Below are 17,317 nucleotides of genomic sequence, written 5' to 3' on the forward strand. Positions count from 1 at the left end.
AAAACCCTGCAACCAAATGCAACCAAAAACCCTGTGACCAAATACATTTCTTTATGTTCTAGACCTCGTGGAGTGCTCAAATGTGTAATTGTTTTTATTATGTTTGACATTTGTTTACCAACTATTTTTGACACTGGAAGAAACTCCGAGCTGCATTTGCTGCACTAAAGGAGGGTGAAGCAGCAGGGAAGCCGGGTGAGCTCTGGTGGGGAGGTAAAGCAGTCATCTCTTCTACACGGGTGTGGAGCAGGGGCACATTCACACCACCTTTATGGAGTTCCTTAGGAATTACAATGGTCCAACTAAGAGAAGCACGTGGCTCTGATCAGCCTTCACTGTATTTTAGAAATTAATTCTATCTGTGGTGGAGAAATGAGTATCCCAATTTCTGTGCCTTTGCCACCATAGTTGCCCAATGGTGTAACCTGTAGCCACAGCTGATCACATTTTCCTACCAGACTGGCCAGTCCTTTTCCAAGCAGTGCAGTGAGGTTGCCCAGGTGTTTCTGTCTCACGACCGTCCGTGCCAGCTGAACTTGCTGCAACATTTCCCTGCTTCTGTCGGGTGGCCTGGCGGTACGTGAGCATCCTGTCCCACGGATGTGGTTATCTTCAGGGTGACGCTGGGGAACGCGGCTTTTGTTCCACGTTGGTGGATGGAGAAGTACTTGGAGCAGGAACTGCACCAGAGATGTGAAACTCAGGAAACAACTGGGATACCGGCAGCTGCTGCGTGCGGACTCGGGGCTGACACAAGGGCTTCTCATTTTAACCTTTCGCTCTTTCCGCGCCGGCGTGGCCTTACGCTACCCTCCGTTCTGGCCAAGGGGAACCCTCCCGCCGTGCCCGTGCCTCGGGTCCCACGACACCTCCTGACTTCCAACTGCCCTGAACGAACTCGGTGGCGGCGAGCGAGCCGCCAGCGACGCGTGCGCGGTGCCTGTGCTGCCGCACTCTCGCTCGGGCCGCCCCGGGGTGGAATTCCGGGCTCCGGCTGGCGGGACAGGCCGCTACAGCCGCACCGGGCCCGCACCGGCGGCCACTCCCGCCGCCGCCCCCGCCCGTGGCCGCCGGCGCCCGCTAGGGGCCGCTCTGCCCCGCCGCCGCCGCGCCTCCCGCGGTGCATGCTGGGAGTTGTAGTGCGGCGGGCGGGGCGGCCCGCGGGCGGGCGGCGGGCGGGGACTACCGGCCCCAGCGTGCCGCGGGGCGCCGGGCCGGCCCGTTCCTTTTGAATGATTTCACTGCGGTCGGCGCTCGGGGTGAGTTTCGCAGCGGCGGCGGCGCGGCGTGAGGGAATCCGCGGCGTAGCGAGCGCCTCGGCCGTTGATGGCAGCCCGGGGGGGCTCTGCCATGGCCGTCCGCGGGCCGCGGCGCTGTTAGGAGCGGCAGACGGGCTGCGCGTCCGCCCTTTCGCCCGCCTGCCTCGCCGGCTGGGAGCCGGCGGCCGCCCTCGCCGCCGCCGACATGTCGCTGGCCATGGAGGAGGAGGAGTACGCCAGGCTGGTGATGGAGTCGGAGCCCGAGTGGCTGCGGAGTGAGATCAAGCGGCTCTTCCAGGAGCTGGGCGAGACCACCCGGGAGAAGATCCAGGCGGCGGAGTACGGGCTGGCCGTGCTGGAGGAGAAGCAGCAGCTCAAGCAGCAGTACGAGGAGCTGGAGCTGGAGTACGAGACCATTCGCACGGAGATGGAGCAGCTGAAGGAGGTGAGGCGGCGGCGGGGGGCCCGGCGGCAGGTGTCTGCTCTGCGGGGCGGCCCTAGCCCGCGCCCGAGCTCGGCCGCTGCGGGGGAAGGCGCTTTGGGGAAGGTGGGAGAGGGCCAGATGGCCCTCGGTGGAGCCGGGCACGGTGGGCTGAGGGGCCGCGGGGCTGCCGAGGGGTGGTCAGCTTCCCCCCGACAGAGTTCGGAGGAGAGCGACCAGGCCTCAGTCTGGCCCCGAGCTGCGCGGTTAAACCCTTCGTTCTGCAAAATGACAGCTCTTGCAGACGATTGCCTTTCAGATCAGGAAAGAAGGGGAAGAAAAAAAAAAAAGGTTTTCTGCTCCTAACCCCAGCCCTGTGCCCTGTGCCAGGGGGATGTGGGAGGGAAGCGAGTAAATGCTTTTCTTTCTCTTCCCGTCCCATTTTGCCTCAGGCTCTGGTAGCAGGCCGGCCTCAGGGCTGCAGCAAGGAGAGGAGCCTCTTGGCCGCCCTCGGTGAGGCAGTGCGGCTCAGCCTCCCGGCGCTGGCTCTGCTCACTGCTGTCACCTCGCTTCTCGTCGGAGAGGGGACCCGAGCGGGCGGTGCATGGCGAGGACAGAGGCTGGGGATCGGGGTTCTGATGGGAGCAGGGGTGCGTCTTGGGCGGCTGTCACATGCCTGCTTTTGTGTGGAGAGAGAGATCTTGCGCTGGTGTTAAGGTCTTCCGTCATGTGGACCACCACGAAAAAATACTATAGCAGGCTTTAGTCCACACAGCTTTGTTTCGGTGCAGTTCCTTGTTGTTGGCTTTTTTTTTCCTTTTTAAAAGGAAACTTCAGATCTAATATATACAGTGGAGTTTGTCAGAAGAAATGCTGTTTTCTTAGGTCAACTGGCACATACGTTTTTATCGTGCAAGGTCTCCAGGTCTAGACCATGGGAAAAGCACTGCTTCAGGAAGAGTCTGTGCACAGAGTGGCACTGACGTGACAGAATATGTAGACACATGATTAGCTCTCCTTATGAGAGCATAGCTGATCCCCTGCCAGTCTACTACATAGTATGGCCCATGGGAACTTGTTTGTCTGCCTGTACCCTTGGTTATTTTGGTGAGTGTTTCCAGTGCAGGCAAACCCTGTGCTGCTTTTCAACTGATTCAGGCTTTGCCTTGGTTGCAAATGATCTGATACAGCTGAAGAGATGAATATATGTGGATTTATTTGACCAGGTCAAACTGTAACCTATGGGTCTTTGGTTTAGCTTATTTAGTTGGAAATGGATTTGAAGTAACATCAAAAGACTCTTTAAAAGGGAAAGTGAATACTTGTAAATGGACTGATATAAATTCAGCTGAATCTGTGAGCACCATCACTTCCTGCATCCTTGTGTGTTTTGGTCTGGTAAATAAAGCTTTATTCTGCTTTTATTATGTTAAACAAGCATAAGCAAAAAAGGTTAATTACTTTGAATTATACAGCTATAAATTTGTTAACTAAATATGCAAGCTGAACTGATGTACCGCTATAACTAAAGCCAGCTGAGACCAACATGGTTACAGCGGTATACAGTAGGAGAGATGTGAAAGTCAAGTGTAGAGTCAGTCAGTCTTGAAAAGATGGTGAGAATGGTAGAGTTGTGCTAAAGGGAAAGAAAAGTCAGTAAACCTGTTTGGTAGGTGGAATGGGAAACATGGCATGGAGAGGTGAAGCGACTGGCCCAACCTCATTGAACAAGCCAGTGCCTGACCTACACATGGAAGCCAAGTTGCCTCAGTCACAGGTAGCGCCTTATTCACTGGGCTGTGCTGTGCACACCTGAGCACTACAGGTTTTGGCTTTCAGATGGAAAAAGGCTTGAAGATTCTTTTAGGGCTGCAACACTTAAGAAGAGATTTTTTTAAAAAATGGAAATGGCAGTATCAGCATTGCTGATTCACTCCTCCTTGCTTTTAACATTCTAAAGGATTTGCTTTGTGTGTGCATGTCCTGTTGTAATTAAGTCAAAACCTGGGAGGCAAACAATTCTGGGAACAGCTTGAGGACTCTGCTAGTTAGCCTACACAGGGAAAAAGCATGGCTCCTCTAGCTTTCTTGTGATGCTGTGGAGGAATCTGGTCTGCATTAGATCTTGTAAACCTTTAGCAGATGAATGAAGCATGCTCTCAGAGGAGGAGTTTATCTTCTTTGCTGTTCATGCAACTTCTTGCTTTTCCCAGGCACAACTAGAGGAGCGTTGCATACAAGGCTTGCCACATGTCAAGCTCCAATTTAAAGGGACTCCATCTTGTGTTACCTGAAGTTGTTCTTGGGGAAGGCAGGGGGATTGATGGCAGCACGTCTGTCTAGAACAGGAGCGCTTTCCATCTCTTGCTTCTTAATTGTGACTTCATAGAGCCTTTTAAACATAGAGCAATTCCAGTCTCTGTAGATCTTGGTTTTTTCCTCTCCGTCTGGAGACCTCAGTAGCACAAGGCCATGTTATGCTGAGTGCTCTGCAGGCACACAGCAAAGTTTCTTTCCTGTCTGCTGAGTGTTGTAGATTTGGATATACGTTTAATTTGTTTAATGTTTGAAGCACCCTGTATCGTGGCCCTGTTCATACCATAGGTAAACAGGCTTTGAGCGTGGGAACTTGTTGAAAATACAAGCTTTTCTGCAACAGTCATCAGATCTTCCGTAGCTTTCTGACCAAGTTCTACTACCTTCCCCCCATCCCTGTTTGTGGCAGAATTTAATAGCGTTTTAACCTCCACAGTTTTATCCCTTTGGTAAGTGCAGATGGCATCCTCAGAGCTGTACCTCACTTTATAAAGATGTCTGTGTACACCCAATATTTGCAATTGCTGTCTTCCTGGTGAAGCTGGAGAGCTGTCCTGTGCTTGTACTGAGGTTCCACACCAACTTCTCTTTAGTCAGGATACTTGATAAATTGTCGACTCTTTCCTGAGTTTGTCCTTTTACCTGCTTGCGTGCTGACTTGATCTCATATCTTTTATGGTAAATTGTGCTGCATTTCTTTCATAATTTTCATTTGAGAGAACTAAATTTAAATACAAAGTGTCTCCCCAGGTAAACTTAGTGGTTGAGTCCCACCTTTGCTTCTGTAATAGGGATTTTATTTCAAACTTCTATTAAACACTATAGATAAATAACACATTTTTTTCTATTTCAGAGTAATAAGATACAGGCTTTCTTGTAGTGAAATATTACACCACATTGTATACATATAATTTTTATTGTTTTTTCCCCTCTAGGAGATGAAGTAATAATGAGTTGCTTCTGTTAGGCTGTGTTCAACCAGTAAGTCATCCTGCAAGCCTTTGTCTGCAGTGGTGCAAATTGTATAAATTATAGGGCTGCCTACTTGCCTGAGCTGGGATTTCTGTACTTATGGGGAAGATACGTAGGATCAGCTCTTTGTGCTCTAGCTCGCAGAAGTGATTGTCTGAGGATTCAGTTATTGGCATTCCTGATGATTTGTAGGGGAATGTGGCATGGAAGGTTAGCTTGGAAAAGGGGTTATCTGCTTCACTCAGTACTTCTGAGTTGCTTTTGAGATGTCAGTTAAATTTATAACTAACTGTTAGCTCAGTTATGAAACTGGCTGCTATGCAAAGTCCTTTCTGATTAGGTGGTTATGTTACGTTATTATATTCTATTAAGTGGTGGTAGACTTACATTTAAATCCCTCAGAAAACATGGGTGTTGCATACTTTTACATTATTACAGAAATAAATAATTCATATTGTAAGTAGACTGTGGGTGACCTTAAAGTCTAAAAGTGTGTGTCAATACCTCACAGTTAATGTGATGTATATGGTTTGTATGTGTTTTTTAACATGGGGGAGGGGGGGAAGCTTACAAGAAAGAGTGGCAATGATTTGCACATGACTCTTCACTTCTTTGTAGGGTGGCAGTGGCTCCTCTTTCTGTTTTTTGTCTTTAAGGATCACATATTGACTATGACATGACATGAATTCTCTGTAGAGGATTCCTGGGTAGACTTGGAAGCTGATTTGAAAGAAACACTCAGATAACACCTTGCTGCTTTATTTCCCATTAAGCTAAAGTGCACTGTGCCACTGAGGTCACACATCCTGGGCTGTAATATTTGTGCTGTCTGTTTGAATGTACTGCTCAGGTGGAGTGTGCAGTATCTGTGATCGCTAACAGAAGTTTTACTTTGCTTAATTCACTTATATATGTAATAGTTAATTGGATAAGTGATACTTCATCCAGACTGGTTTAATGTTTTAGCTGTGCACCTTCAAAAGTGAAGGAGAAATCGTTCCCTTTCTTATATACCTTATATATTGCTGTGTACCTTATAGACAGAAATATAAGCTGGTTAGTCATTTTCCTCACTGGATTTATCTACTTTTATAGCATTTTACCAGTTGTGCCGCTGTACTGCTGTGCTTATTTTGTGTGTAGGAATATAAGGGCAAAGAGAGAAGAATTGTCAGGGCTAAAGTCACCTAACAAGCCAGTGGTAGACTGACATTAAATCGTCTGTGCTTGTAGTTCAGTGCTGGGTTTGACCAAGTCTTTCCATTTAATCATGGTAAATAATGATGCTTAGTACTAATACCTCTAAGGCCTCAGGTGCACCTCTGTAGCCTCCTCCTAATATTCAGGTGTAATATTGATTCCTGCAGAAAGGAAAGGATCTCAATGACATTTGAGATTACCTCTACCTTAACAGCACTGTTAAAACCAAAGGATATAGTGCATAAAATAAAGGAAATGTTTTTTTTTTTTAAATAGACCAGCTCAGGCGAAATTTATTTTCGGTTATACATATGTAAATCCAGAATAAGAAAAGTACAACTAGAAATTGATGTTGAGGAACTGACACCAGTTTCGCCCATACTAGTGGAAAATAGTTACACTTCTGTGAACCTGTCTGGTGGATTTAATGGTGATTGTTACTTGGACTCTAGCACCTGCCACACTTTAACTGTAAGAAGAGAACAGAATTGCTGTCTCCAGGGTAAAATCACATTGAAAACTGTGGCAAGAAAAATATTACTGTGTAAACTGAGCTTCTTATATTTTGATAAATCATAGTCGGTTTATGTTAAGAATAGAGCCACCTGTTATTTTAATCTGATGTCTGCAGTGGTATAGACACCTAGTACTGTGTTTTGGAAAAGCTACTTTTCTTACATATCCTTATTTTGGAAAAAAACAAGTCTGAAAAGTTAGACATTCCAGTTTTTCCTGCTATACTAGAAATAGTAACCTATAAGGCTTCATTTTGCTAACTTAATTTTCTTTTGCCAGTGTTTCTTGAACTGCCTTTCTTAAAAATCAGAAATAATATTCTTAAGGTGGTGATTTCAGATTATTTTCTTGTGAAATTGCTGAATTTTCTTCTTGGTCTTTTTCTGATAAAATTCACTGTACCATATGTAATACAACATCCATAAACATTTGGGTTTATAATAAGGACCTTCATGTGGAATTAAATTACTAGAAACCCCCTCATGTTTCCAGAGTAGTGGTTCTCCCTAAAATGCTGTAGTCTCAGCTGAGAGCGCTGCAGAATGAGGGCTGCCCCTGACCTTCTAGCAAATGTTAGATAATTTGTTTCTAATTTTCTACATTAGATTAAACCCAAGGTTTCATAAAACAAAAATTTGACATCAGTAGTACCATTTACTACATATTTTCCCCCTGGAAATATGGGGCACTGGGTGTGTGCTGTCCCGGGTGGATGGGATACAGTGAACTGCACTGTGGAACTGAGCCAGATTTTCCTCTCTATTTTTCTTTTTTTGTTAGGTCAGTTGCCCAGTTTGGGTGCAGACAGGCTGCACGTGGTTGTGCAGGTACCACCTCACTAAGAATGTATTATAGTGGCACCAAAAGAACATCAAGCTAAGCTTGATGGTGAAACTTCTACCTGAAGAGCACAAACCATAGCAGCGTGCATGGTCCGTCCTGTCTGAGGACTGGGAATCAGCAGTCTTGGGGATGCTGCGATGGCAACAGCACTGTTGTCAGGCTGGCAGTTATGGTAGGGTCTGTACTGGGATGTAGACTCTGTTGTGACGCTTTTTGTCTTTCGCCGAACAAACTGCTCCTATTGGAGACTTGAATTTGGCATCCTTCAGCAAGCAGCCCTGGATGAGGGCACTTGAGAGCCGAGGCTCTGCATGTGGGATGGAGGGCTGCTTGGGTGTTCAGAGAACACAGCCATGGGCTCAGCAGCAGGGGATAGGCAGTCTCGGCAGGAGGAACACCTCTCTCTGCAGGTGCTGCAGGGGAAGATTTCTTCAAAGCAGTGCTGCTGAGGGCTTGAGTGAACCTGGAGGGCTTCTGATGGGCACCACTGCGTGGGTGACAGCTGTGTGTTCCTGTAGCCCTGAAGCAGAAGTTTGTGCAGCCCCTGACGTGGCAGACATCCTGCCTGCAAACTGAAAGTCTCAAACCTGCAGTCATCAATGTTTTGTCATGTGGGGGTTTTCGTGCAGCTCTGCTACAGTGATACCCACAGTTTACTAATTTCAAATCATAATTCTCACTTGCCATTTCAACATCTGCTGGAACAAACTTGCTAGTTTCAGGGGTGTTAATACCCAATTTATCCCTTTGAATTTAGGACCATTTTTCTTCTAATTAGAAATAAAATTCTAATGATTTGGAAAATTGCCTGGTTTCCCTGGGAGGGGGGTGAGTGGGTGGGAACAGCAGATCTCAGGTCTGTGTGCTGCCCCGGAGTTAATGGATTCACCATTTCCTTTTTGCTCTACTGTATGTGAGGTTGTGACTAATCTGTAGCAGCGTGGGGCCATAAGATGACTTCCAGAGGGTGATGCATCCTCCAGGCATTCATTTGTTTTCTTTCTCTGCTTTTGGCAGACTGCGGAGAATTGTTTGTTCAGATCTGGTAACCCAGCAACAGAGGAGTATAACGTGGGTTTGAAATATGAACTACAAAACCTTAGCAGAGGGAAGTGACATAAATAAACTTTGTCATCCAAATGAATGCAGGAGCCTCCATTTCAGAGAAGAGCTGAAGTATTGTGACTTTTTTCTTATTTTCTCCTTCCTCCAGCTCTTGTCTTCCTTCTTTCCACCTCCTGCTTTCCTTCTCCTCTCTCTCCAGCTGTTTTCCCTACTCTGGCTGAAATACACACCAGGCAGTGGAGTCTGCCTCCACATCCTGACATGTGTCAGGTTTGCCCCACGCAGGCGTCACTTCAGAGTGAGTAGATGGGACCTACCTGAAGAGTTTGCTGAGAGCTGTGGTCTGTCTTGCCCATAAAACAGATGGGTTTGCCACTGGGGCTCTGAGGAAACAGGGACCCACCTAGTGTCTAGAGGGTCTTTTACACAGAAAAATGCTTGCCTCTGGGGTCCGTGTGCCTGGATGTGGGCCTAACTGGGAATGTTTGACCCAAACGTAGCTGAAGCACGGTGTGGGTATGGATATGGTTTCTCTGCAGTCCTGTGGCTGTGTTTGGCACTTGGGTCGGGGAGGGGCTGTGCCACGTTGGGACCTGTACAGCTCTTGCTAATGGCAGGGCTGGTAGCGTGTTGCACTCGGGCTGTATGGCCTGGCATCTTTCGGGGTGCTGCCATCCTTTGTCTCCTTAAATCTTTTGTTTCCACCCTTAATTGCTGCCAACATGCAGTCTGGATCTCGGCAAGCTCATGGAGTGCTGCTGAGCACAGTGCTGAAGGCAACGAGGCAGTATTATGGTAAATTCATCAGGAAGTCTCTCCACATGCGCTGTCTGTCAGTGCTGAACAGAACTGTTCCGGAGTTCAGCTCTGGCTCCAAGGCAGAAAAGTGTATTGACCGAATGGATGAATAAGCCTATTTCTTCAGTATTGCTACAGACTAAAGAGACATTTGAACTGCCATCTAACCTGCTGAAACCGAACAAGTTGCATTGCTTCCTACGCACAGAGTGTTTGTTACGTCTGATTTTAGTTCTTTCCAAGGTAAGAATCCTTTTTATTTTCAAATGATCAATGGTTGATGTTTGTTTGGAGCTTGTTCTGTTGCGTGAACAGATGACTCTAAAGTAGAAGGGATTTTCTTGCACTCTGCATGCAAGGCTGTGTGTGTTTCGAGGGAGAGATTTCGTTGTGATGCCCAGTTTGGCTAAATATCATGACATGTCTTCAGTCCAGCCCAGCCCTCGAGCTCTTGCCTAGAGCTCAGCAGTGAGTGCCCTGCCAATAGCCGTGAATGAAACTTTCTGACAGTATGATGTTAGGAAGGAAACAGAATATGTTTTCAAGCAGACAGTGTATAATTATTTTGTGGTTTTCTCTGATGTCATTTGGAGGGGGCATATGGCTTTTGAAAAGGGAATTGGCTATTGTAGGCTGAGTATGACTGTCCTCAAGAGGCAATGAGCAGAAGAAAGCAGTGTCATGTAGTATGTGCCCTCAGCTTGGTACATACTATCAAAAGAAGAAAGATTATTTTGCCAAAACATACTTCCTTAAATAAATTTCTGCCCTGATTTAGCTGCAGTCCTTCAGCAGTGGTCCTGATTTAAACTTTTCTCTGGCACAGTTTAATGCCGTTTCTGAGACCTGTATCTATGTGAATAAAAGGCTCCAGTCTGACTTGTATCTTCGTTTGCTGTGTTCAACAGCTGTGCAAGCAATTCCACTTGGCTCCCTTTTGGTGATGCTTTCAAAAAGTGTTTGTTTTTAACCAATAAGTGGTTAAAATCAAATATTTTCAGCTGTTAAAATCAGGTAATCATTTTTCACGTAAATAATTTCTCTTGAAGTGATGAAAAGGGATTGATCTATTAATTTCCAACTCAAATTATGTACATTCATATAAAATTTGAAGGCGACAGAAGAAAATTTAACAGCTGTAATGTCAATAACAGTGAGGTTTGACCTATGACAAGAGGTATCTTTTTCCTCAAACTTTTGTGGCTACAATCTCTGAGATTTCTCATTGTAAAAGTGCTTTTTACACATTTGGTAATGGTTTTCATTCTGTCACTCAGCAGTACTGGGATGTTCTCCCCTATTTTACAGCTGTGGTGGTAGGCAGAGGGTTATAAAGAAGAATTTGCATTTTAAATACAGGAACATATTTAGTGTGACAAAACATGTAAGAAAATGCAAACCTTTGTACACCCACTGATGTGTTAGTACCCTTAAGAAGGATTTATCCAGACCTTGTCCTCTAGAAAAATATGCTTATTTTCTTTTCTCCCAATTATAATGGAATGATAAGCTTTGTGATCTTAAATAAATCCGACTGCTCTAGCTCTTGTTGGCTAGCTTTTTGGTCTTTTATAACAATATGGATGGTTGTTTTTAGATGTGAATGGCTGGTTGGTTTTTGAGATGTGAGATCCTGTCAGGTAAAAATCTGTTTTATGTGCACATAACAAGTAATCCTAATCTGAGAGTGGGATTTTAGCATACTGTACAGCTACATGAAATCCACAATTAAGTAGCATAAATGAGGTAACTTCAAGTGCATGAAAATCAGAATATTTTTTAAGTTGGAAAATCCCCTTGCTATAGCAGGTTTATTAGGCACTGCTTGTCTGTTTGTGGAGACCTTTCTTTCCTGATGGGAAGGAGAAGATAGGTACAGTAGATCAGTATTATACTGGGCTTATTTTTTAGTCTCGCCTTGCCATTTCTTTCCTTGTGTATCTTTAATAAGAATTTTACTTTAAATCCAAACTTTTCTGATCTTTGTCATTGGTTTTGGCAAATATCTCTGAATTTTTCAGTCTGCTTGTCTTAGTTTTTTTTGTGTGTGTGTGATCAAAACCATTTCAGATGGGCAAGAAGGCATTTATCTGTCCCCTTATGTCAACTGCAAAGGTTACATAGAGCTGATGAGGGCAGAATTGGAATTTACTTTTTCTAATTGGTAAGATGCCTCTAACATCTGATTATTTGGTTGTGACGAGATCCTCTGAGACTTGAGTAGGAACAAAGACCAGCCCAGTCTAACTTTGTTTCATAGATGAGTTATGACAGTCTTCCCAGAAAAATTAATTGAAGCAAGAGGGACTTAAGAAAACATTAAGGCCTGTTTTCTCCATGTGCTGGGCTAGCACAGGACGTGCAAAGAGCAGTGCCCATACTTGTGCAGCAAATCTGTTCAGGGGAGACAAACGTGAGAAAGCTGCCTCTCTAGCCTCAAATACAGTTTTTCATAGACAAAACCTTGGCTTTTCATACTGCCTATTTATTGGCAGTCTTGCCAGTCTTAAATGCCAAGATATCGGGAATTGTGCCTTAAAAGTCATGACTACAGTTTTTTTGAAGTGAGGATAGAAGAGGGACAAATTGAGAGTTGACTTCTTTTTTTTGTGCACCCACAGAGGCTAGAAAGTACCTGAACTGGCCCTGCATTTTCCTCTTCCTCTCTCCCAAAGAGGACAAATACCATGACTCCAGTAGTTGTGTTTTAAATGCCAAATAATTTAAGACCTCTAATACTTGTGAGATGGTTTTATATTTGTACATCTGAAGTGTTAACTGAGCATCTAACTTTGTACAGTTGCTTGTACTCCTAAACCCTTAATGCATGCACAAAATCGTGCCCTTAACTCTGTAGCTGCTTTGAGTTTAATGTGAGTTAAGGCTTGTGTTTTCAAAGAGTCTTTGTGGCAACTTTTCTAAAAAGAACATAAAAGTGTAGACTATGTTGTGCTCTAATTACTTACAAAATGGGACATTTAATGGGAATGCAGATGGACCCTGAAACCTAATGAGCAGCACTGCAATGACGTTTCTCCCCTGACAACAGGAAAATTTACGTGCTAGCATTTCCTTGGAGCTGTACCTCAGTGTTTGGTGGGAGAGCAGGCATGTTGCAGCATGGAAGTTCAGTGAGACACCCTTGTAAATACATGGATTCTGTTCTGCAGTTGCAGGACCAGATTTTTGTACTTTTTTTCTCCCTCCTTTATTTTAAATGGGTTGGGAATGTTTTATGGACAGGAAATGGGAATGCCTGTTTTCGTTGAGTACAGCTGTTTTAAATAAACCAGTGGAAGGATGCTGAACTCTCTCCTTTTGGAAACAGCCAAAAACCTCATGGAATTGGAATAGCTCACTTGCTTTTCAAAGCAGCAGTCTTAGTTTTTAAACTGTTCTCTTGCATCCTTAGTTTACAACATCACAAGTTTCCTTACTGTGTCAATGAGGCTATTAAGGATGTTTCCCTCATTAAATTTGTGAGAAAGTAAATGGAAGGAAAGGGATTTTAGATTTTATGCCTTACTGCTGCAGTTTAATTTTAAATTAACATTAATTCCTTTAATTCTGTTTAGGGTTTGAATTTCTAATTCTTACCACCTTTTTTGAGAAAGGAACTACATCCTGAAATTCCAAAAATCTGTTTTCAAGTAAAACTTAATGTACTTAAGCAATTCTTGATAAAAGTCCCTTAAATACAGTTCATAAGATCAACACTTTCTCTCACATTTGCGTTACAGTACAGGCAATGAAATACAGAATGGGTGGACTTGGCTAATGTATTGTGACCTTAGTGAACTGCGCTGAGAAACCTCTCTGAACACATCAAACTTAATTGTAAACACAAATTTCCCTATGACACACAACACAGATTTCTGTATTACACTGGAAGTTAATAAAGCATAGATGTGTTCTGAATATCTTGCAACAGGAGGCAGCTACTTGCATTTTTATTCCTTACTGTCTGTGTAAAGAAGTCTGGCAAATTCTAGCAATGAGAAGACTAAAAAAGCTCAAGTCTTTCTTTCTTGCATGCAACAGCTAAACACAAGAAGACAAGACCCTCAATCTGGTTCTTTTTTTAAGAATGTATTTTTAGAGATGCTTATGATTATTCACTTTTTTATATATATAATGAAATAATGAGTAAATTGTTCCCTTATGTAAATCTCGGCAGCTGCCTGTTGAGTGGAGAGAAGTGGAAATGAGATCAAAAATGAGACATGAGCTAGCACCTGAGCTTGTAACTTTAAATCCATGTTTATGCTGAGCATTATCAAAACATTGCCCATAACTGCCCAAGCACAGTGTTCAACAGAAACCTCCTTCCTGGAGCTGCTTGGTGGAGGATGTTGCAGCCTTCTCTGATACCTTTCACTTTCTTCCCCCCCCGCCCCGGCCCCTCGAGTTTTTAAAAGGGTGTTGTGTCTGCTTTCCAAGTAAACTTTTCTGGAGAGTTTCACTGACTCTGTGAAAGGCTTTTTGAAGGCATCTTTCCCAAAAATGAGTTGGGTAGTTGCAGAGCTGCCTCTACCCTTTTCTGGCTCCAAGCCATGACATGCTTGCTATTGCACGAAGGTTTGGCCCTTTTGTTCAGATCCCTTCTGATTACAGTTGCAGAATTCAATCTCCTAAATTAATACGCACCTTTTAGGTAATTCAGTTTGGTCTTGAAATTCCCTTGTGTTCAGAAGATAAAGGAAATACATGGAAAAGATGACTTTTTTTTAGCTTTTTTTTCCTCAAAAGATGCTGTTTCTCTCGCCATCCTGCCTCTCCCCATATTTATTGTGCACTCTAGAGCCACAGTCTTCATGGACTTGAAAGGGAATCTCTGAGGCTGGGGATAATCTAAGATGGGCGGGGTAGACAACATAGGTCTGTTTGAGCTCCCCACAGGATCAAGGAGAAACTGCAGTTGCTTGGTTCGACAGACATCAGCCAACTCCAGCCTTCTTCCTGTCTTCAGTCATACGTTCCTCTGTAAACACACAGGGCTTTGGTTTTGTTTTGTTACTATCGCTGATTGTGAAATCCCTGCAGTTGGAGTGCAGAATACTTTATGTAAGCATTATAAAACTTCCCCTTTTTCTGTTCATGAAGAATTTTTACCAAAAGGTCTTCAAAAGTGAAGGCCTGGAGTAAAATAAAAAATATTATGTATTTTATTTGAAATTTAACATTACTGATCTGTTACAAGCCTGCCATTTTTCTTAAAATGTTAGCAATTACCATGTGTAACTTGCTTTCAGTTGTGCATGTATGCCATGTGTTGTCTTGCATGGGTTTATTTATATAATAAACATTACATGGTAACTTCTGTATTCACTGTATTAATATTACAGCAATGCCAGGTGTACAAGTATTTGCACAATTGGCTTAAAAAAGAAAATTATAGACCTTGTCCCTGGCTCCTTTGTCTGAAACATAGTTAGCAGGAAGGAATGTTCTGCCTGGAACAAGTAATGTCCAGACAATAGATTTGTCTGCTGCTCTTGTGACTATCACTAAATACTAGCCAACTTCAAATGGAATATCTTTGCAAGACAGATAAGTTTGTCAGTGGTGGAGAGCTGATGGTGATCTTACAGCAGATTTGCATGTTAATAGCTTGGTGCTTGTTTGTCTTGATCAAGTGGTGGTTTATCTGGGGGGAGCCTGCTGGGTGCTGTGATGGTGAGCAGCAGGAAAGGGGATATTCCACTGAGAAGTTGCCACACAACAGCGCATAGCTGACTTAAAAACTGCGATGAGAGACGGTACTTTCTGTGTGAAAATAAGCGAGATTTGCCTCGCAGTGGTTTCAGGCTGGGATGGATGGAAAGGGCTCAGAACATGCCGATTAGGAGCATTTGCTGGTAAGAACGCACACGTGTGGGTACCGGACTCTTCTGACTCTCAGGTGCAGTTTGAGGGTGTGAATATAACATCTGGTAGCTCTCACCTGCAGTTTTGTCAGTGGCTTCATTTCAGCAGTCACATTTGACTCGGACACAGTAGGCAAAATATAAGCCAGCAGTTTTTGTAAGCTTTTTCTTTTAGGGGTAATTAGTACTTCTTTTCTTCTTTTGCATGACTGCAGCCTATGTTCTATACCGTGAGTTCAAATCAGAAAGCTATTTAAAGGTGGGCTGAAGCCAAAATATCCAAACTAATCACTGGGAAATGAGACCGCTTGCACTTAACTGACTAAATTACGGCAGTGTTTGGGGAGCAGGGATGTCTTAAAACATTTCCCCCCTCCCCCACTGGTTACAATGGAGTCTTGTTCTAAGATCCTTCAATAATTATAGAAATATTTTAAGAGCATATTTGAGTCACTTGGAACAAATCCAGCTGTGGAGTTTAGCTCCAGCCTCCAGTGTATTTTGTTGCTACAGAACAGTCCATAAAAACTAAAGACTGAACCATAGCATGTACATAAGTACCCACAAACACGATGTGCCATGCTTAACTTATTCTCTCATTTTCTATTTTTTTGCCCATGGCTTAAGGAATTTTCATATTTGGAGGCATTTAGAACCCAACTGGGCAACATCCTGAGCAACCTCTTGTATATGGCCCTGCTTTAATTTAAGGTGATCTCCAGAAGTCCTCTCCAATCTCAACTATTCTGCTATTCTGTTATCTTGCTGCTTATATATGTATGGTTTTTTACATACTGTGCTTTATAATATGCCCCATAGTTTGGGATACCATTCTAAAGTTTGATCTAATTTTTATGATTTCCCTCCCCTCTAGCTATTTTTAAACAGTGAATAGATCCTGAAGGATTGAAGGATCTACATTTTAGCAAGTGGAGCATGTGAGATATGTTAGTTGTTTGACTGGATTTCAGGAGGGCTGAAGGAATGCTGACTGCTGTGACACTTAAGCATTACCTCTTAAGAAAGGAATGCAGAGATGGTCCTCTTCAGTCAGTGCTGAGCCTTTTACAGGCTTTATAGTTTTGTTCCCGCATTTAGGTTTTTGCAGTGTTCCTAGTAATCGCTCTCATTTTAGGAGTTTTGGAGCCCTCGTCTCACGCCTGCATGTACTCTGCATCATTTTACCCTCTGTCCTTCCAAACTACTATTTAAATCCTAGAATGATGTGCATGAATTATGGTCACTTTTAACTTCTGTGGAGTTCTGAGATGGGAAAAATCCTATATTCTAGGATTAATTTTGACTCAAGTGACCTGTGGTTGATTATACTTTCTTGTCTTCCTGGGTCCTCAGTGGAGGTAAGCGCAGTGGTGAATCAGAGGGGAACTGTACCTAGGGCTGTCCATGGCCAGTTGAATCAGGCTTGAAGTATGTATTTTAGCTTGTGACTCATCCTTTCTGAACTTTGGGAAGTTTTTAGGAAGATGAGAGGAGCTCTGAGGTCTGGGACGTAGGCTTTGCATCAGGGCTGCTAGGACAGTGGACTGGAACATCATCTGGCCTGGAAGTCTGGAGGAAAACTTTCCCATCAAGATGTTCTGTATTGCAGTCTCTCATGGATACATGCTAGGGTAGGGAGAGCATAGCTTTCCTGGCAGTTTCATATTTTAGACATCACCCACCCAAGGACTTACTAATAAATCATCTTGGTCTTAGCCTCTCTGTGGAAGGAGACAAGGAAGAGGAATGTCTCCAAAGATTCCTTCTTGCCTACTCATTTGACTTGAGAAACAGGTAGAAACCAAACAACAGGAGTTCAGTAAGAAATGTGGTGACCAAGAGTTTCTACTATATGCAGGTACATCTGCATAGAAGGAAAGCTGTGTGGATTTACGTTAGCTACTATAGTGGTTTGTAGCCGGTTGTTCTAATCTAGCCTGTGTGGCCAAGTGCCCTAAAATATAAATGAGTTATTGGGACTGAAGCAAATGGACTCTTTTAACGTGACACAAAGCCTGTTAACGTCAAAATTGGTCTGATATTCCCTCTGACCTCCCCAT

At 43.9% G+C, this 17,317-nt stretch overlaps 1 protein-coding gene across 2 annotated transcripts in view; it reads left to right on the forward strand.

The window, feature by feature from the left end:
* Positions 1-1,255: 1,255 nt before the first annotated feature.
* BICD2 (BICD cargo adaptor 2) overlaps positions 1,256-17,317 on the forward strand; it is a 95,116-nt gene continuing 79,054 nt past the window's right edge. For both annotated transcript variants that reach the window (XM_074913986.1, XM_074913987.1), the window contains exon 1: positions 1,256-1,704. In XM_074913986.1, the coding sequence (XP_074770087.1) occupies positions 1,465-1,704 (240 nt within the window). In that variant the 5' untranslated portion in view covers positions 1,256-1,464. The remainder of the gene's footprint in view (positions 1,705-17,317) is intronic.

Source organism: Athene noctua, chromosome 10, assembly GCF_965140245.1.
Source record: "Athene noctua chromosome 10, bAthNoc1.hap1.1, whole genome shotgun sequence".
NCBI classification, from domain to species: domain Eukaryota; kingdom Metazoa; phylum Chordata; class Aves; order Strigiformes; family Strigidae; genus Athene; species Athene noctua.